At 45.2% G+C, this 21,777-nt stretch overlaps 1 protein-coding gene and 1 non-coding gene across 5 annotated transcripts in view; both read right to left on the reverse strand.

The window, feature by feature from the left end:
- Positions 1–282: 282 nt before the first annotated feature.
- TRNAG-CCC (transfer RNA glycine (anticodon CCC)) lies at positions 283–355 on the reverse strand. The gene has a single exon. It is a non-coding gene; the product is annotated as a tRNA-Gly (tRNA).
- Positions 356–10,445: 10,090 nt separating this feature from the next.
- The window catches only part of KIF1B (kinesin family member 1B), a 150,450-nt gene continuing 139,118 nt past the window's right edge, over positions 10,446–21,777 (reverse strand). For all 4 annotated transcript variants that reach the window (XM_061160426.1, XM_061160425.1, XM_061160424.1 and 1 more), the window contains 8 exons: positions 20,565–20,710; positions 20,151–20,390; positions 18,976–19,047; positions 17,830–17,951; positions 16,054–16,203; positions 15,574–15,766; positions 15,251–15,369; positions 10,446–14,792 (listed from right to left, as the gene is read on the reverse strand). In XM_061160426.1, coding sequence (XP_061016409.1) covers positions 14,750–14,792; positions 15,251–15,369; positions 15,574–15,766; positions 16,054–16,203; positions 17,830–17,951; positions 18,976–19,047; positions 20,151–20,390; positions 20,565–20,710 — 1,085 coding nt within the window. In that variant the 3' untranslated portion in view covers positions 10,446–14,749. The remainder of the gene's footprint in view (positions 14,793–15,250; positions 15,370–15,573; positions 15,767–16,053; positions 16,204–17,829; positions 17,952–18,975; positions 19,048–20,150; positions 20,391–20,564; positions 20,711–21,777) is intronic.

A 21,777-nucleotide genomic window follows, 5' to 3' on the forward strand; every position in this document is an offset into this window, starting at 1 on the left:
GTCTGTTACTTGAATTGTTTGCTGGAGAAAATATTCCCACTTGACTTGGAGACACACCCATGCATTTCACAACATCTGTTTTTCCAATTCAAACACATCATTCCAGGCGTTTCCTCCTTTTCCCCATGATCATTACCTCAGTTCTACACCCCTTTCGGATGCATCAGCATCCCTTCCCCTTTTATTTTAATTTCACTTATTGGCTGTGCTGAGTCTTAGTTGCAGCACACAGGATCTTTAGTTGGGGCATGCAAACTCTTAGTTGTGGCATGTGGGATCTATTTCCCTGACCAGGGATTGAACCTGGGCTCCCTGCATTGGGAGTGCAGAGTCTTAGCTACTGGACCACCAGGGAAGTCCCAGCACATCCTATTAAAAGTGCTTTTTTCTCCCCAGAGGATCCCAATTGTCTGGAACATATGCTCAATCTGAGCTTGGTCTGCAGGGCTGACCAATGTGACCGAGTTAGTTGCTCAGTCATGACCAACTCTCTGTGACCCCATGGACTGTAGCCCACCAGGCTCCTCTGCATGAAATTCTCCAGGCAAGAATACTAGAGTGGGTAGCCATGCCCTCCTCCAGGAGATCTTCCTGACCCAGGGATGGAATGCATGTCTCCTGCACTGCAGGCAGATTCTTTACCATCTGAACCACCAGGGAAGCCCTTCACACTAACCAGGAAGGTGAACACAGCCCTTTCTCTGCTAGATCTCCAGCCCAAGTAATAAATTTTACTTTCAAATTCAAGGACTGCCATCTCCCCCCACCCCCACCCCCCCACAATATACAACAGTGTGAGACAAGGACTGACTTCTGTCCTCTTCTCTTAGGCTGTGTTCCAGACACTGAATTACTTTCTCGTTCCAGAGAAGGGCCTGAGTTGCTGCTTGGCCTGCTCATGTCCTTGCTACCTCCTGCCACCTTGCAGTCTTGGCTCATGGGTTCCTCTCTTTTCCCAGGACGACTTAGATGCCATGTGCCTGTGGGAACAGTGCTTGCCACAGCCCGCCTTCATTTTCATCTCCATCACTGTACCATTCATCCAAGAGGAGGGGGACCATGTCTGTCTCATTCCTAAGTGTGTTTCTATCACCTTCCTATGCCCTGCTCATAACAGATGGTCACTAACGGTTGCTATTGAATGACGGTTTTATAAAAGGGGCACCATTTAAGCCAGTCAGTCTGGGACAGTCCTTTTCCACACCTGTTTTCTTACATAGTTTTCACAGAAATCACTTTCATTTCTCACAATTGTTCTGGCTTGAATGACATATTGGCATCCTACTATAAAATGATATTATCACTTCTTCATAGTACTGTACTTCAAAAAAAAAGATTTATTGAAGTATAATTTATATGCAAGCCAATTCATACACTATAAAAATATACAGTTGGATGATTTTTAGTTAATTACACTGTTGTGTAACTATCAACACAGTCCTTTTGAGAACACTTCCATCACCCCAAGAAGTTCCAACACCCCAAAAATGCTTTTGTAGTCCATCTCTGCTCCCTCCCCAGCCCCAGAACATGTGATCTACTTAATGTCTGTATGGTTTTGCTTATTCTTAGAAACATAGAATAATAAGTAATTTTTGTGGTTGGCTTCTTTCACTTAGCATAATGTTTTTGAGGCTTATCCATGTTATTATATTTATAGAGTAGTACATCCCTTTTTATTGCTGAGCCATATTCCATTGTGCATAACTTGTTTATCCTTTTATCTGTTGGCTATTTGGATTTTTCTAGTTTGGGCAATAAAGAATAAATAATTCTGTTTTAAACATTCATGCACAAATCATTGCATGGCCATATGTTTTCACTTTGGTAGATGCTTGGGAGTGAAATTGCTGGGTTCTATGCTAAGTGTATGTTTGACTTTTTAAGAAGTGCTAAACTATTTTTGAAGTGGCGCTACCATTTCCCACAGAATATGAAGCTTCTAATTTCTCCACATTCTTGCCAACACTTGATACTGTCTTTGTGACTACAGCCATCCTTGTGGGTGTCAAGTAGTAGCTCCTTGTGGTTTTAATTCGCATTTCCCTAATGACCAATAAGGTTTAAGACATTTTCAAGTGCTTATTAACTATTCATGTATCTTCTTTAGTAAGTTAAAAAAAAAAAAGACATCCATTCAGACACTTCGTTTGTCCAATTTGGGGACTTGCCTGGCGGTTCAGTGACTAAGACTTGGCACTCTCAATGCAGGAGGTCCAGGTTCGAGTCCTGGTCAGGGAGCTAGAGCCCAAAAGCTGCAACTAAAGATCCTGCTTCCCATAACTCAGACCCCGTGCAGACAAATAAGCAAGTATTTTTGAAAAAGAAGTACAATTTTTGCACTAACGCATTTCTCCTGTTCTGCTTCTATCCAGAACATTATGTCACCATGTCTCCTTAGATCCTCTGGGTTATGACATTTTCTGGTCTTTTCTTTTTTTAATTCTAGGTCATTTGCCATTTCCATATAAATTTTAGAGTCAGTTTGTTGATTTCTACACGAAATGCCCCTAGGATTTTATAGAGAGGGTACTGAAGCTATAGATTATTTGGAAGAGTTGCCATTTCCATTGATTTAGATCTTCTTTGCTTCAGTAGTGTTTTGTAGTCTGAGTATAGAGTCTTTGCTTCTTTCATTAGATGTATTCCAAATACAATTTTTGCTCCTACTGTGGATGAAATTTTTCTAATCTCATTTTCAGATTATTATTCATACAAAGAAACACAACTAATATGTGTATGTTGATCTTCTGTCTGGAGACTTTGTCATCTGCAAGCATGTCATCTTTTAATAAACACAATTTTACTTCTTTCATATCTGAACACCTTTTCTTTTCTTTACCTGTTGTAATGGTTACAGTCTCAAGTACTATGTTGAAGTGGTGAAAGGAGACATACTTGCCTTGTTCCCCATCTTAGAGGGAAAGCATTCAGTTTTTCACTGTTAAGTATGTTAGTTTACGTTTTTCATAGTTGCCTTTCATAAGGCTGAGGGATTTCTCCTCTAGTCCTAATTTGTTGAGAACTTTAATTGTGAATTTTCAGCTGTCTATTTCTCTTTTCTGTTAAGATTTACCTCATGTATTTTAACTTTTTAAGTTCTGTAAGATTTTGCTTCTGAAGCTAGATCCATATACATTTGTAATAGTTATAACTTTCTGTTGACCCCCCTTATCAATGTGAAATATTCTTTGTTTCTAAAATTTGGTGGTGTTTTTTTTGGCTGTGCTGGGTCTTCATTGCTGTGAGGGCTATTCTCTAGTTGTGGTGTATGGGTTTCTCATTGCAGTGGCTTCTCTTGTTGCCACTCCTGGGCTCTAGAGCACAGGCTCAGTAGATGTGAACAGGTTTAGTTGCTCCATGGCATGTGGGATCCTCCTGGACCAGGTATCGAACCCATGTCTCCTGCATTGGCAGGTGGATTAATTACCACTGAGCCACCATGGAAGCCTTAAAAGTCAGTTTTGTCAGGTATTAACATAGCGTTTAAAGCTCTCCTGTGATTACTGCTTATGTGGTAAATTTTTCAAACTATTTTTGTCTTTGAATCTAAAGGGTCTCTTATAGAGAACATATGGTTGGATCTTGCTTGATGTACTCTGCATTAAAGTTAAATAAGCAGGGTGACAATACACAGCCTTGATGTACCCCTTTCCTAATTTTGAACCAGTTCATTGTTTCATGTCCAGTTCTAACTGTTGCTTCTTGACCTGCATACAGGTCTCTCAGGAGGCAAGTAAAGTGGTCTGGTATTCCCATCTCTTTAAGAAAGTCAAAGGCTTTAGCTAGTCAATGAAGCAGAAGTAGATGTTTTTCTGGCATTCTCTTGCTTTTTCTATGATCTGGTGGATGTTGGCAATTTGATCTCTGGTTTCCTCTGCCTTTTAAAAATCCAGCTTGTACATCTGGAAGCTCTAGGTTCACATACTGTGAAGCCTAGCTTGAAGGATTTTGAGCATTACCTTGCTAACGTATGAAATGAGTGCAATTGTGCAGTAGTTTGAATATTCTTTGGCAATGCCCTTCTTTGGGATTGGAATGAAGACTGATTGGAATGAAAAGTGGTTGTCTAGGGATTACAATATGCATCTTTATTATAATGTACTTCAGCTTAATATTGAAAGTTTCACATAAATATAGAATGTGTGCTACAATATACCTCCATTTTTTCCCTCTCCTGTTTTCTATTACTGTCATGTATTTTTTATCAATATATATGGTAAGTCCAATAATGCATGTTGTAATTACTAGTTCAAATAATCTGATATATTTTTCAATTAAGAGAAAAAATATAAAGAGAAAAAATATAAAAACCTTATATTTAGTTATGTATTTTTCATTCCAGAGATCTCCATCCTCTTCCACAGACTGCATTTGACACCTCAGCCTTGTAGCAAATGAGAGAGACCCAGAATCAGAAAATGCAGAGAAGCTTCATAAAGGGCAAACAGAATGGAACCTCCCCAAACTCCTGCCATCATCTAGGGGTTAACAGTCCCTTGACCACCCACAGGGCATCACTTTCCGTGTGTCCTGCTTTATTCCTCATATCAGAGTAAGCTAATGTCTATGAAAGTGCCATCACTTTATGGCAAACAGAAGTGGGAAATGTGGAAGCACTGACAGATTTTATTTTCTTGTTCTCCCAAATCACAGCGGACAGTGACTGTAGCCATGAAATTAAAAGACGCTTGCTCCTTGGAAGGAAAGCTATGACAAACCTAGACAGCGTATTAAAAACCAGAGATATCACTTTGCCAACAAAGATCCATGTAGTCAAAGCTGTGGTTTTTCCAGTAGTCATGTACAGATGTGAGAGTTAGACCATAAAGAAGGCTGCGCGCCAAAGAATTGATGCTTTTGAACTGTGGTGTTGGAGAAGACTCTCGAGAGTCCCTTGGACTGTAAGGATATCAAATCAGTCAATCCTAAAGGAAATCAACCTTGAATGTTCATTGGAAGAATTGATGCTAAAGCTGAAGCTCCAATAATTTGGCCACCTGATGCAAAGAGTCAACTCATTGGAAAAAGACCCTGATGCTGGCAAAGACTGAAGGCAGAGGGAGAAGGGGGTGGCAGAGGGTAAGATGTTAGATGGCGTCACTGACTCAATGGACATGAGTCTGAGCAAACTCCAGGAGACAGCGAAGCCCACGGGCATCTGGCGTGCTGCAGTCCATGGGGTTGCAGAGAGTTGGACACAACTGAGCAACTGAAAAACAACATGAAAATTCCCTGAGAATTTCGAATGCTGTATGATTTCAAGGTACCACTATTAATACTGTCTAATTTGAAATAAGAAACTCAGCTCAGGGAAGTTGACTTTCTCAGCTAATTTGTGGCAGAACTGAACTTTAACCCAAGTCTGCTAGAGCTGAGCCCAGCACTCTCCTAATCAGATAAGAAGCCCATACTTAAGCAAACTCACAGAGAAATACTGTCACAGAGAAACTGGGTGTTTATCTGTATGTTAGAGACGTGTAGTTGACTTAAAGTGGAAAGGTAAATTGAACTTTCAATGACTATTTTTGGGGAACAAACAGCACTTGTAATAATTTTACAAGGCAGAACTTAACACAATTGTAACTGCTTTCTTTAAGAAGGCCTTCATGCCTCTCAGAACTTTCAACTTTTTTGCAACTATTTCCTTTTTCTGTGAGACTCCGTTACAAAGAAAACCTACTATCAGATTTTGCTGCAGGAAAAAAAAAATGATTGCTCTAGTCTGAGATTTAGCAAGGGAGAAATTATGCTGAGTCAATGTGACTAAACATCTAGACACACCCAAGCTACTTCTGCGAAGCATCATTTTAGGCAAACATGTTAAACATCGAATTAAACTGCCAATCAGTTTTTCTTCTATTATTAATGGTATGTGCTACACAGCCTCTCATGTCTTTGTTAAAGTGTTAACAACCAGCAAAAAAAAAAAAAAAATACTGCTTCCCAATATGGTTGGAAAACTACTGCAGACTGGTTTAAAGAGAGCAGGGCTGGGAGAAAGCCAAGTCTCCCCTAAGATGAAGAGGGTAGATCCAGGATGACTGGGTCATGGCTCCAGGATGACCTTTAGTTTTTAGAAAACCCTCAAGCTCTTGGCTTATAATGCTCAAGTTAACTCACTTTTCATCTTCTTTTTTTTTTTTTTTTGCCTTGCCCTCACTCCCCAAATCCCAAATCAAAGTCTAAGCAGAAATTCTACAGAAACAACCCTTTCCTGCAAAGCTCCCCAGGTCCAATACATTGCTTGACTTACTTACATAAGAAGGTGTGTCAGTCACATACTAGTTGGAGTGGATTTGATTATACGGTCTCTCACTTGCTGTATAATCCCCACAGCTGATCTCAAATGGCTTGCTTACACAGTAGGTAGAAAGAAAGTGTGATTTTTGAAAAAACCCAGAGACTGTATTTTCTTGGGCTTGAAAATCACTGCAGATGGTGACTGCAGCCATGAAATTAAAAGATGCTTGCTCCTTGGAAGAAAAGCTATGACCAACCTAGACAGCATATTAAAAAGCAGAGACATTACTTTGCCAACAAAGGTCCATCTAGTCAAAGCTATGGTTTTTCCATTAGCCATGTATGGATGTGAGAGCTGGACCATAAAGAAAGTTGAGCGCTGAAGAATTGATGCTTCTTAACTGTGTTCTTGGAGAAGACTCTTGAGAGTCCCTTGGACTGCTAGGAGACTCAGTCAGTCAATCATAAAGGAAGTCAGTCCTGAATATTCATTGGAAGGACTGATGCTGAAGCTGAAGCTGCAATACTTTGGCCACCTGATGTGAAGAACTGACTCATTGGAAAAGACCCTGATGCTGGGAAAGATTGAAGGCAGGAGAAGGGGATAACAGAGGATGAGATGGTTGGATGGCATCACTGATCCAATGGACATGAGTTTGAGCAAGCTCCAGGTATTGGTAATGAACAGGGAAGCCTGGCGTGCTGCAGTCCATGGGGTTGCAAAGAGTCGGACATGACTGAGTGACTGAACTGAACTGATATATTCTAAAAGCAATAATGTAAGCATGTGATGTGCTCTGAAAAGCTAAAGATTTAGGACTGTGCAGAGACCAGAAGTTTCTAAAGTTGAAAGTGGAATGCCAGGAAAAATCAGATGTGGGAGTGATGCATTAAATGAACACACATAGTTCCACAGACCCTCCTGATGCTCTGTGCCATCAGCTTTGTGAGCACCATGGTGGCCACGAGACCCTGGATGAGGCCAAGTGCAGAGGACAACCCGCTTTATAAAAACTAATGCAGTTTAAGCAAAAAGTCCAGTAGAGTTCAGGAAGACATGGCCTACAGTTGACCAATGAGTCCAAGGAAAACCAGTGACCAGGACGACCCACTCCAACTCTGTCACTTAGCTGTCTGTCTGGGGGCTGCCCACAACTTGGCATCATCTTCTAGCACTTAGGATAAACCGTGCTGCTCCCCACAGGACCTGGGTCTGACCTCCCCTCTTGTCTTGGCTCCAACCCTGCCGGCCACATCCAGGGGTTCACAACACCCATGTTTCCCTTCCAGTTCATTCATCCCCATCAGCAGACACACATGCTGGCCTATCACCTTGCTTTAGAATAAAAATAAAAACTTCTCCGTAACCCCATGTCTCCCCTGCCTCCCTCCCCACCTCCCACTTTCCCTGGCACCTAATCCAGCTAGACTCTCTTTGGCACCACTCAGAAGACGTTCTACTTGCGGACGACCTCACCCGAGCGGAGGCACCATTTTCTCCTCCCATGTGAAGTGATTCTGTTACTGGATCATTCCTGCTTCCATCAGCCCCACATAGGAGAGAAATGAAACTGCCGGAGTTTGGAAGGAGCCCCTGGCATGGCCAAGCCAGCCATTTTCTCTCTCTGGGGATCTCAGCTGCCATCAGGGAACTTCTCAGCTGACATGGAAGCTTATGAGACATGCAGGGTCTCAGGCCCCACTCCAGGCCTCCTCAATCTGAATCTGCATTTAGTACAACCCACAGGGGAGTCTAGTGCACATTAAAGCTCAAGACACACTGCTGCCCACCCTCTAATTCTGACATTCAGGATTAGGGAATCCATTAAACCCCAGACCTAAGCCACATTCTCCAATCGCAGCTTTAATGGTAATGAAGGAGAAATTTTGATTGCCCTTCTGCCTTCTCAGTTGGCTCTGAAACTGGGAAGCAGTGATGGCATTCCACTGGTCCCTCAAACTTCTTCAAACCTCCTCATTGCCAAAACCTATGGTCACTGCTCAGTTCTTATTTTAACCGGTCAGCTGCACTGGACACAGTCGTCACTTCCTCCATCTTCACATACTTCCTTAACTTGGTTGCCAAATACCATGCCCTCTTCATGACCACTTCTCCTGGGCTTTGCTGTCATCCCCTCGCCCGACTGCCCCAGGCCACAGAGCTGATTCTCATCAGCTTCTTGCTCCCCAGATCTCCTCACCTCTTACCTTTGTTGATTTACTTATTTTTGTCCTTGGTGGATCTTAGTTGCAGCTTGTGGGTTCTTTATTGCAGTGCCGGGCTTAGTTGCCCCGTGGCATGTAGGATCTTAGTTCCCCAACCAGGAACTGAATCCTTGTCCCCTACATTGCAAGGCAGATTCCTAACCACTGGACTGCCAGGGAAGTCCATCTTGCCTTTATTGTCACCTTCATGTGACAGTTCCTAAATGTGTCTCCAGCCCAACCTCTCCCCCTGAATCCAACGAGTACATTCAGCTGCATCAGGGAGCACACTTGCAGGTGGGAGCACTTGATGTCTCAGAGTGAACAGGCCACAGTCAAGTCATCCACTCAGTACCGCCCTCTGCCGTTCTCCTCCAGCCTCCTTCACCCCAGGGAAATGCAAGTCTGTCCTGTTTGCTCAGGCATGCATCCCAGGAGTTACCTTCCTTCTTTCTCTACATGCAGTCACTCAGCAAACTCCAAGTTCTAACAGGATAACATGTCCTGAATCTGACCCTTTCTCCCCAGATTTGCTGCTCTCAGTCCAAGCCTCCACCCCCCAACTCCAACCCTCAACACTAGGATAATAACTTCCCACGTGGTCCCTCTTCCTCCACACGCCCCTGTCTCTACACACACAGGCTGCTTTCCAGAATGGCCTTTTTAAGAACATAAATAAAGGACTTACCTGGTGGTCCAGTGGCTAAGACTCCCTACTCCCAATGCAGAGGGGCCGGATTCGATCCTTGGCTTGGGAACTAGATCCCACATGCCATAAGAAAGAACCCGCCTGCATGCTGCAACGAAGATCAAGAATCCCAACCAGAGCAGCCAAATAAATATTTAAAAGATTTAAACAAACAAAACACACAAATATCATGGGATGTATCTTCTCAAAATCCTCCCTTGGTTCCTATTTACTCTAAAGAAATTAGTTACCTAAGCCCTTGAAACCACCCAGGCCTGACTACTTCCTGTCTCCACCCGGGCCACCTCCCTATTCTGGAACCTTCTGAGGACACAGCTGCCTCAAGTACTTATTTCCCCTGCTTGGAGACCACCTCTGTGCCCAGAGATTTGCATGGTTCAGGCTTCCCAGGTGGTGCAGTGGTAACGAACCCACCTGCCAATGCAGGAGATGCAGGTTTGATCCCTGGGTCGGGAAGATCCCCTGGAGGAGGAAATGGCAACCCACTCCAGTATTCTTGCCTGGAGAATCCCGTGGACAGAGGAGCCTGGCAGCTACAGTCCATGGGTCACAAAGCGTTGGACACGACTGAGTGCACATGCACCTGGCGTGGCTCACTCGTTCATTTACCGAGTCTACTCTCATGTCATCTCCCGCAGAGGCCTTCTCTGCCCACACACCTAAAAGGACGCCTCTTTCCCTCCCATCCCTTCTAACATTTTATTCAGCTTTACTCTGCTCTGTAACACTTTAAATTTGTGTAGCGAGTATCTTCCATTACCGGAATGGGAGGGCCACGGGTACCAGGCCTGTCTGGTTCGCTGCCGAGTCATCAGCATCCAGCTCACGCGGGCACAGGTGGATGCGTGGGAACTGAGTTGATGCTTTTCGCCTGAATGTCGCTTTAACTCCCTGCTTCCACTCCTCCCCACACACCCAGGACAGTGGCCCCTGCTCTGCTCTGCTCTGCTCACAATGGGAACTTGTTAAACTGATACAGTGAACATCCCAACCACTGTACCACCTACAGAATCACTACCATACCACACACTACAGACTCACTGATACGTGAAAAAAGGGACAAATCTTCCATCTAGAATAGCCACTCCCATACCTGGGAGGAGAGTACTTTCAAAGAAACAACACCACAATAGTTACATAATAACTGTTGTTTGGAATTCTCAGAAAGGAACATGTATGTCATGGCATTGTGACGCTTTTCCCAGAAGAGCAGTATCTTTCCCAGTCAAGAAAAATCTTTGCGTAAATACCTTTCAAAGGGTGCAAGAATAAATGCACATCAAAAGCCTTCTGATGCACTGGTTGTACCTTTATTAATATGACCTCGTTTACTAATAGTTCCGTGATGCAAGGTTACCATACACAGTTAGATAATGTCTGCATTGCACATCTAAGGCTATACAGCAAAAGAACCAGAATTAGTACAAATACAAGAACTATATTTACATTCTGTATACTCAAGCTCCGAACGTCAGATCATATTTACATAATAAAACATGAAAATGAAAATCTGAAATTAATAATGTACATTGTTGCTAATGTGCTCAACTCCTTCCCTGGGGAGAGATCAGTTTGCAAAGTCTTGGTTCAAAAAGGCCACTTATGCTTCACGGGTCTTGTGGTTGTGCACAAGGAGGGTGACGAGACCCGAAGTCTCGCGGGACAAATGCTTCAGAACCACCAAGTTGGGGACGACTCATAGAAGGCTGCCGGGTTCCTCAGGTGAACTGATGCCAGGATGTGCAAATGAAAAGGATGAACTCGAAGACGTGAAAACAACACGCGACAGCCAGGGTTTGGCAAGAGACCAACCTCAGCTGGGACTTCCTATCTGAGCACAGGCCATTTGGCTGTGCCTCTGTAACATGAAATTTATATCAACTCTGATTCCTTCCTTTAAGCGATCAGATGCTTTCCTAAGATTTGATGGGGCTCAAATACAAGTTTCATAAATGGCCTTTTGAACAACAGCAGCAGGGAGTCTCTCAGCCGATCAAGCCGTTTATTTACTAAGGAAACACAAGTCGATCCGTTCCCGCTACACGGTCACGGTCTGGCCACACCTTGGTGAAGTGTCACAGGCCACAGGGGGCAGCTGCAGTGCACAGGCGTTAAGAGTCCTATTGAAAATACATTCAGCAAACCTTCTGAGAGCAGCAGCAGGATTAGTCTCTTCTTTTTAAAGAGCAGGTTAACAATCACATTTTAAAAAGGGAACCAAAAGGGAAAAACGAAGGACCCACACCAAACAAGAAATGGACAAGCCCTGATGGAGAAGCCAAGTGGAACCGGGATGAGGGGTGCCAAGTACCGACAGGTGCTACGAGCGCATCACCTTGCTTTTCCAGTTCAGTGTGCAATTAGTTACAGCCGTGTAAATATACAAATACCTTACAAAATTAAATATCCCTGTAAATTAGACAGCAAGCAGCAGGCAACAAAGTCTTTGCTTTGATATATGTGCCAGGAGAAGTCGTTTTTACTTTAGGTACCAAAAGATCTTGCAGTGATTTAACTAATTCCTTCATCTTAAAAGAGCTGAAAAACCCCATTGAAAGTGAGCAGTTGTGTAAGTTCTATACAGCTGAAGGGGAAAAAACTAGTGGTTTCTTAGTTGGGAGAAATCATTTCCCTCAACTTCCCTCACATTATAAAAATGGACTGGAATTCAAGTTCCCACCCAGCTGCCAGAGGCAGCCCCTCCCTGCGCTGGTGGCCGTGCGCGGGCTGGCTGACCCTGCAGAGCCCGGCCCGGGAGCTGACTGACCCCTAGGCAGGCGCAGAGACAAGGAGGGTGTGGACACCTGTCTGGTGGAAGCCGTGGGGCCATCTTCTGCTCTGACAGGAGTAAGGAGGATGCGGGGAGGAGATGGTTACTTTTAAATAGCACTCATTTCTCCTTACTTTGTATGAGTGTTCTTCCTTGCTTTGTTATTATTCTGCTTGCTTAAAAGAGTGCATTAGGGGAAAAAGAAAACCCAAAAACTACCTTAAAAGGTAGCTACCTTAAAGATTTAAGTTCTTTCACTTTTCCTTTTCCACAAAAGCCTCATAATTCCTGCTATAAATTCCCTCTCAGAGCTTGAAAGTGGGGACGGGGCTGCCTAGAAAGGGAACATCAACCCTTGCTCCAGCTTTAATCTGAAAACAGGTCCCTAGAGAAGAGGGGCCCCTGTGGGGGCTGTACAGGTGAGCCATGGCCGCGCCCCGCTGCCTCACTAGGCCTTCTGACCTCAGCCTGTCATAGTATCTGACATCCCAAAGCAAAGACTTTCCCAGTCAGTTTTGTTCAAGTGAGAAGCAAAAACAAGCCATGTCAGTCTGTCACTTGATTCCTCTCTCCCTCCGCTTCCCCCACCTCCTTCAGTCGCAGACATGGGTCCTCCTGTCAGACTAACAGCAGCAGCATCCATGGCCTAACTCTAAACGTTAACCTTCGAATCTCATCTTTGTTCCCTGAAATTACTTAATTTCAGCCCAGGAAGCTGTCTCTAAGCAAAAACAGACCCTGGGTTTGAGTAGACACTGGAAGGGCATAGTGTACCCATTAGAAAAGAAACCTCTAATTATGTTAAAGTCTCAAGTACCACTTAGAAAACAAGTAACATTAGGGTTAGTGACCTATGTTTCATTTAAGGAGAGGAAGAAAGTTTAAAAATCTACTACAGTTTTCCTTAATAATTTTTCAGGTAAGGCCATAGCCTTTGATTACTCTTCTTTCTCTTGTTCAGCTCTCCAGTGACTTCCTTTTCCTCCTCTTTGCAAAGCAATTATGAATGAAGCCAGAAGATGAGCCCCGGCAGGAAGGCCACAGTCTGGGTGCTGACGCGCCTGCCCAGCACCTGTTCTGAGGAGCGCGTGGGCCCTTCCCCCTTGCCTTCCGAGTCAGTGCCCTCAAGACTGGGGACCTCCGGTCTCCACAAAGTGGGAGCGAGCAGACACTTTCCTGATGGCCTGGGGGATGGTCAAAGAAAGGTGTGAGCGAGGGCGGGAAAGGATGGTAGAGGACATCCCCAAGTCAACTGGAAAGCAACCGAAGTACCCAGAGGCTCCTCTCCTGTTCATTCCTGGGACACTCACTGCAGCTGGAAGAGGCGGCGCATCTTCTGCCAAGGCCTCGGGCAGCAGGCGAGCCTGTTCTGTCACAGCAGGAGGCTGTGGGCAGAGGGCTCCTCTCCCCTCTGGCAGGATTTCCACGGAGGAGACAACCAGCTACGTCTGGGGCCGGGGTTCAGGTGGAACTGCATCTCTGCCCCCAGGTGTCCTTTTGCTTTTGGTGGTGCGAGGCAGTCTGTTATAACTTTGGGGTTCAAAAAGCAAACCCTGCCACGTTCGCTTATCTATTTGTTCCCGGAGGGAGACAAGTATCACTGACAGGATTTCCAACTGGACGAGGATCACTGAAAACGGCCACTGGATTCAGAGGGAGGCTTCCCAGTGTATTTTGTTGTTCAGTCGCTTAGTCATGTCCGACTCTTTGTGACCCCATGGACTGCAGTACGCCAGGCTCCTCTGTTCAAGTGTACTCTTAGAGCTACGTTTCTTTGATCAAAGGGAGATACAACCATCACAAGGTCACTACCCAGCCTTACCATAATCATGATGATAACAAAGACCATCAGGTTTATCACCAGGAAGGCAGACACTCCCTCCTGATGGGATATTTGTGTATGACACCATGGCAGGAAATCCAAACTGAGCCACCGTCATCACTAATGCCCAGAACAGAACTGGGACTCAGAAGAGGCTCCCTCCCAGTGAGACAAACCGCTCAAGGAGCCCTCCTGTGAGGGAACACTGGCATCCTCCAGACCACCACCACCAAGGCCCCTGGGCCTGTGAGACCCACTGGCAACAGCCCTGGTTCTTCTCTTCTAACACGGTCAACAGCGGCCACTGTCCCAAACCTGCTGAAAAGTCCCTCTCTTCTCCTCTCTTCCACTATGTTAAAATTACATAGCTATGTTCTAAATAAGCCCCAATTTCAGAGAATACACCTTCCCACCTTTAAGCTCACTACAACCATTTGTTTCCCTGAATGGAAAATGCAGGGATTAGTCATGGCAAGAAGCAACAGAAACGGGAAGGGTAAGATTCTTCCCCTTAGGTTCTAAAAAGACTAGATGTCTCCTCCTTTAGTCTCTAAGCCACCCAAGAAAAGTTAAAATTATATCCCAAACAGAGAAAAGAAAGAAGTATTGTGGTGTCTTGAAAAACAGACAGAGATATCCAAAGACAGCAGCACAGATGTCAGTGGTCATAATGGGGACCTACCATACAAAAGGAAGCCAAAGTACACCAAAAAATAATTTGGATTTCCTTGGGGTTTTTGTGTGTGTGTTTTTGTGTGTTTTTTCCCCCACTTTTGTTAGACCACATGCTTCTAACAAGATTCTCAGCACAGGAAAAAAGAAAAGAGTACAGAGCAATGGGAATGGGGACCAGAAGCACTAGAAAAAGTGCTGGACGAGAGGGACGAGCAGTTAAGCCACAGGATCACACACAAGAGTAACCGTCAAGGATCACAAAGAGAAATGAGGGGAAACACTTTCTTTATCTCTTGGAAGGCGGGTGAGGGTGCTCGGCAGTCACCTAGTACTTCGCTTGGCTCGGGCATCTGCGGGAGAGTTTTGACCTGCAGGCGACAAAGGGATGAGAGGATGAGATAGACACAGGGTTGGAGGCTGGGATTCAGGGGGCCCTGCCCCGTAGGTCTGCTTTTCTGTGCCCCTCCTTCATGTCCTTCGTACTCCCATCCTGCACTGCAGGCCCAGTCGTTAGGCCCCTGGACAAACAGGTCAGCCGATGGTCCTTCTCACTCTGGGTCCTGGGACAGAGGCCCCTCTCGGGGTCTGAGGTTGGATCGCACAGTGAACACTGGTGACCATTAAGGTTCTCCCAGTCTTTCCTTTACTCAGTCCCACAGCCTCTAACTGCAGCCCCCTTAAGAAGAACAAGTCTAAGCAACAGATTAACTGGGTTCAAATGTAACCAGAGAAACATGTTCGCAACAAGGCTTTCATTCCTGTTTATGCTGACATCCCTGGAACCAACAGCCAAGGAGAGGAAGGAAACACAAGAAGAGCTTCTTACCGTATTGTGCCTGCAAGGAGCGGGTTAAAGGCGTACAACCAGTCGTTCACGTCTTTGTCGTTGAGAGCCTGCAAAAGGACCCCACGGTGCTTGGTGCACACGGCAAAGGTGTTTGGTGTCTGGAAGAGACCCAGGAGAACAAGAAGGTTCCTATGGATACTGAACAATGGCGGGCACCTGCTACATTCAGAGGGCACACGGCCCTTCACATGGATGGTTCAGAGACACCAAACACAAGAGATATTCTGCAACACACGACAGAGTTCAGAACTCAAAAGGGCAGGCTGTGCACGGCGATGAACAGCGAAGAGGGCAGGACTGACCTTCACCATGGCCTGCTGGTCCTCGCTGTACTCCACCTGCGCTGTGGACAGGTTAATGATGCCCCGCTCCACAGGGTCTTTGTCGCTATTATAGATGAAGACGTAAGGGCGACGGACCACGACGAAATGTTTAGCCCAGTTGCTGGACAGGGGCTCCTTGAAATGCAGATATCCTTTCTTGGAGACCACTGAGCTGAAAGGACAGGTCAGCAGAAGTTAGTTCCTCAGAAAAATTAAGTGATCATAAGCTGAAGGCCATCAAAACAGACTGAGGCCACGTCCCCAGGTTGAAGGAAACAGGCAATGATCTATTTGGCAGGCCATGTCAGATGAGGGGGACGGAGATACACCTGGAGCAGAACCCAGTGCCGATCCTGCATTCCGGGTCCATCTGCATTAGATTTGAGCATGACAGTTGGAAGTGAATTCCCGCTAATCTGTCTTCTAATACCTGGCATCTCTGTTCCATACAGTACTCACCCCGGTCTAATTTCTTCAATATCTGGAACAAGATTGAGAAATTCATTTTTTCCTGCTCGGGCCAAATAGGGCGTTTCCACAGGTGGGACAATCTGAAACTGTTCAAATTCCGGGCAGGGACTAGAGGCCCGGGAATTGGCTTCTGGTGTCCTTGAAAAGAGACAGAGGTTAGGAATAAAGGGGGTACCAAGAGCGTCCATGAGGTCAATGCACAAAACAATGCTTCTCCCCAAACACCAGGGACCCTGCAAATATCAGGTCCTCAGAGCCTGGCTAAGAAGACAGAGCTGGCATCCAAAAGGTAATTAATCCTACATCCACTGGGTGTCATCCTTCGGCAGTTATTAACACAAAGGAAATTCTCACTGATGACCAGTGAGTCTCTCAGTCTTCCCTCTTGTCCGGAAGCCCTCTGAACAGTAGGCTGAGGAGTATGAAGACCATTCCCTGGTATGCTCCTGTCTAGTCCCCAGGCCACACCAAGGGCAGCACCTAGGGCAGGGGTTCTCAAGGTGAGGTCCCTGATCAGCAGCATCAACTTCACTTGAAAAGAGTGTTAGAGATTCAGATTCTCTGGCTTCAGCTCAGACATGTGGAATCAGAAACCCTGGATGGGGCTCAGCCATCTGGGCTCTCACAGGCCTCCCAGATGAGGTTGATGTCTCTAAAGTCAGAACCACTGCCTGAAGGACCAGTGGAGCACACAACAAATAAGAACTGGGCTCCCATGTGATCGTCTGGAGCAAAGCTGCTGTGAGAGACAATTCCTGAGCTCTGCGTTATCTTTATAGATCAGCGTGGTCTAGTCAATTGTATCTCACTAACTCCAAAAAGCCCGTTTTTCTCACACTTCAGTGTTTCTCGAATTGGGATACATCTTATAATTGATGGCATGTCACATTGCAGTGACAGTGCTTTGGCTTTCTTGCACACCAGGTGCTAGGTCACTTCAGTCGTGTCTGACTCTTTGTGACCCTATGGACCATTGCCTTCCAGGCTCCTCTGTCCATGGGATTCTCCAGGCAAGAATACTGGAGTGGGTTGCCATGCCCTCCTGCAGGGGATCTTCCCAACCCAGGGATCAAACCCATGTCTCTTAGGTCTCCTGCATTGGCAGGTGGGTTCTTTACCACTAGCGCCAACAGGGAAGTTTTTTTAGTGGCATATAAATAATTTCTTACAGTTGATGGCAATGAAATTCAACTAAATCACCCTGTTGTGCTGTTTTCTGCAGCCCACTGTGTCAGTACTGATACAGGAAGACAGACAGTTGGATGAGAACCAGGTGGGTTCAGACAGGTAAGCATAACAAATGGGGACAGGGAGAGGGAGACTGACAGCAACGGCATAGCAGTGATTATAATGATTAAGCCATGAGACCTAGACTTGGTCTCTATTACTCTTACCTATATATTTGGCTGTGTCATTAAAATATTTTTTCCAAAGTCATTTCAAAATATTTTTCCCTAGATGGGGCTTCCCATGTCTGATATGAATGGGGAGACAACCAGGGTTGTGAACTGAAGAACAAATCAAGCAAAGGGGGATGAAGAAGAGGAGTCAGTGATATGGTGCAGAGATTTAGGAAGGTGTGACATTCAGAGGTGACAGGAGCACCTTCCAAGCCACTGTGACATCCAGAAAAGGCTCCCACATATCTTCCAGTGCTGCCTGGGAGATGGTGCTGCCCTCGGCTGGGAACCACTGAGCAAGAAGAAGGTTGGCTTTTACCTTGGTTCTCACATTAGCTTCTCTCAGTGAAGTCTGGGTACTTACTTCTGATCCAAGGAGTTGCTCCTTGCATCCACCAAAGAGGGGCAGGTAGAGGAGGGAGTGAGGGTAGAACTGCTAAAACTGGACACAGAGGGGTCCCGGCCGATGGGAGAGAGATCGGACAACTGGAAGAAAACAGAGCAAGGCAAGTGAGATTCAGATGGACACAAGGACCTCTGCAGCGAGCAGCTTTGGCAGCCAGGGACCTCACATTCACACATCTCCTGTGTTTTGGGTCTTTCAAGAAAACAATTTCTATAAATATTTTATGGCCTAAGTGTCACAATAGGAATAAAAATATTTACAAAAGAGGCAAGGCTTGCTTTTCATATTTATAAAATATGCCTGCATTTTATACTGCGATAGCCTGCTTCATTGACTAAATGACCCTGTCTATGCATGCCAAGCACTAAGAACAACAGGTACTGTTCTAAGAACATGGCAGGGGCCCTGCCCTCCTGAAGCCTACATTCTAAGTGGAGAAGGCAGAGAATCAACCAATCAACAAACACTTTAAGAAGTGTCAGGCAGGGATCAATGCTACAGCAAAACAGAAAGCAGGGAAGCAGGTTAAAAAGTTTCAGAGAGCTGCTGGCTTCACAGAGGATGGTTAAAGGAATTCACTTCAAGGAGGCAATATCTGAGCAGAAAGATGAAATAGCTAAGGAAGCTAATCATGGGACTATCTGGAAGATTATTCCAGACAAAAATAAACAGGCCGTGTACACAGACCCAAGGTGGAAAGCTTGGCGTGTCTAGGGAAGAGCAAGAAAGGGGATGATGACAGGAGGAGAGTGAAACAGAAGCTCTCTCAAGAGAGTGTTCACCTCACTCTCTGTCAAGGACAACAAAATTTCATGCCACCAAGAGCCTCAGGACTTGCTGTGCCCTGCTACATAATAACGTATCACCCTCAACAGAATATTCTTCTCCAAGGGATCCAGGGAAAAGCCAAATGTTTCCCATCTGGTAATTGGTCTAAGAGACAGAGAAGGATATGTTCATCTTCAGAAGTCAGTGTTCTGACTGAAAAATTAAATAAATAAATGCAGGAGGAGATATGTCAGACATCCTCAGACATAACACCAGGCCCATCTCAAGCCACCTAAAAGCAGCAGAACCTGAGGACAGAAAACATGAGCTGCTCACCTTGCAGTCACTGACGCTGCCGTGCACCTGGCTGAATTCTCGGTTGAAAGTGTGGGTGAGAAGTTGCAGGCACTAGGGAAGAGAATGAGAAGAGTAAGTTTTGATGGTTAAACAAAGCCCTTAATTAAAGCAGGGAGGGAAAATAACATGCCTAAGACCCACAGTGGAGCTCAGGTGCTGCTCAAATAACCTGGGAAATTAGCTAGGTATATAGCAAGGGAAGCCTTGGACCTGCCTAATAAAGATGATAATATGAGTGGATAAAAAGCCATTCTCAAAACTGCAAAAGTGAATTACTGCAAACACCACAGTTTAAAGTGTTTAAGAATGCAATGGCATCTCTAATTCTCAACTCGTGTTGGTACTAAAAGGCATGGAGATTTCTAGATGACTTATGTTCCTAAATCAACTAGATGACCATTCGATTACTGAAACAATCACAGACTCCCTCTTTTTTCTATATTCCATTGTCAGCCAGTTGCCCAGACCCACATGCCAAACAAGCCCTCTGCCAGCTCCCGTGGTATCCAGGCACAAACAATGTGGATTTTACCTTCCAAACCTCTCTCTCACGATTCTTCTTCATCCCACATACTCCCACCATTGTTAAAAAACTTGATCATTTCTCATCTGGATTATGGAAAAAAAGAATTCTTTCTGCCTCTAGTCTCCTCACCACAAATTTAGCCTCTTTAGTACTGCCAAAGAAATCTTTCTAAAACACAAATACCCATTTGAAGCATTCCCAGGTCACTCTGAATGCTTTAGTCCAGCACCCAGCCTCTTCATGATCTGGCCCTGGCCTGTTTCCCCAACTCCATCTCCTGTCCCTCTCCTGCACGGATTCCCTCACACTGGTCATGCAGTACATTGCTGGCTCTCGCCTGTGTATCCTCCCTTGGGAGGATACAGCTCATGAGTGCCCTCCTGGGCAGGCCTCTCCTCTGCCTCCCACAGGATTTCAGATCACACCTCTATTAATAAAGCTAGACACCCACTTGCCTGTAAACTTATTAAGGGTACAAATTAAGTCTTCTTTACTCCTATATTCACAGTGTCAGCACAGGCCTTGAATCAGAGACCCTCAAAGAAAGATGAAAATGCAAAAGAGAAAACAGAAAGACTAGCTCACAGAGCCTCAGAGGGAAGTGCTCAGCAGAGACAGGGAGTCCCACCTTAGTAGCCAGCTCTTTCTCTCGATCCACCAGGCTTTCAATGTCTGCTGAGTCGTAGCCACTGCTCTCGCTGGGTGTGATGGCACTTTCAAAGGTGGTGGTTGAGATCTGAGAGGAGATGCTGGTGGAGGTGCTGAGGGTCCCGCTGCTGAGGCTGGGGGACAACGAGTCACTCAGGGATTTGGGGATGCTGTCACCCAGTCTGTCACGGAGCAGCAGAAAGTGGCGGGTTTTCTCCACCTAAGAAGACCAGCAAATGCAAGCTCATCAAGGTCTTAATAAGCAAAGTATTATATCATGCCTCCACTGTGACGGAGAACTGCCAAGCCCTGGTCACAGGCAGCAGCTGAGCATAAGATGATATTTGGGGCATTTCGCCCCAGAGTTCGCCCGCCCCTGCCTTCCCCCCAGTACCTCGTGCAGGAGCTCCAGCTTCTCCAACTCCCACTGGTGCTCTAGGATGAGGCTGTCTCCCCGGGGCCGCCAGCCAGCCAAGTTCTCCTCCCCCCGCACGTACGCCACTGAAGTATCCAAGATTTTCCTTCTCCTCCGCTGCATGCCTGAGATAAGAGAAAGCCACTTTTTTTTTTTTTCCCCCCACAGAAAAACCCAAGTCTAATTTTAGCTCAAAAGGAATGAATAATTTATACATATGGCATACTAGGACAGTTGAGTCTCAAGATACATGGGGTATTATTAATAAAAGTGTATCCCTTTTGCTCCAAAGCAACTGTCTGAACTTCTTTTAAAACTGAGTTTTATATTCATAGATAATTATGAAGCTGGTAATGCAACTTGAGAAAATGGTAGATATTATGTTAAGTGAAAACACAGAGATTAAATATTCTGCACACTATTGGTTCAAATATATAAAAATACACTCAGGGGAAAATAGTTGGAAAGGACTATATGCACCTCCCTCATGTTTCATGGCTGAGTCAAGATGGTAGATGACCAACTGTTTCTGCCTCCATTATTTCCCATTGATTTTTTAAAATGTTGTACTAGTTTCAGAGGTTGGTGACATTGTACAGGAGACAGGGATCAAGACCATCCCCAAGAAAAAGAAATGCAAAAAAGCAAAATGGCTGTCTGAGGAGGCCTTACAAATAGCTGTGAAAAGAAGCAAAGCAGAAAAGTAAAGATATATCCATTTGAATGCAGAGTTCCAAAGAATAGCAAGGAGAGGTAAGAAAGCCTTCCTCAGTGATCAATGCAAAGAAATAGGGGAAAACAATAGAATGGGAAAGACTAGAGATCTCTTCAAGAAAATTAGAGATACCAAGGGAACATTTCATGCAAAGATGGGCTCAATAAAGGACAAAAATGGTATGGAAGCAAAAAGATATTAAGAAGAGGTGGCAGGAATACACAGAAGAACTATACAAAAAAGATCTTCACAACCCAGTTAATCACGATGGTGTGATCACTCACCTAGAGTCAGACATCCTGGTATGTGAAGTCAAGTGGGCCTTAGGAAGCATCACTACAAACAAAGCTAGTGGAGGTGATGGAATCCCAGTTAAGCTATTTCAAATCCTAAAAGATGATGCTGTGAAAGTGCTGCACTCAATATGCCAGCAAATTTGGAAAACTCAGCAGTGGCCACAGGACTGGGAAAGGTCAG

The sequence above is a fragment of the Dama dama genome, chromosome 14 (genome assembly GCF_033118175.1).
Source record: "Dama dama isolate Ldn47 chromosome 14, ASM3311817v1, whole genome shotgun sequence".
In the NCBI taxonomy this organism is placed as follows: domain Eukaryota; kingdom Metazoa; phylum Chordata; class Mammalia; order Artiodactyla; family Cervidae; genus Dama; species Dama dama.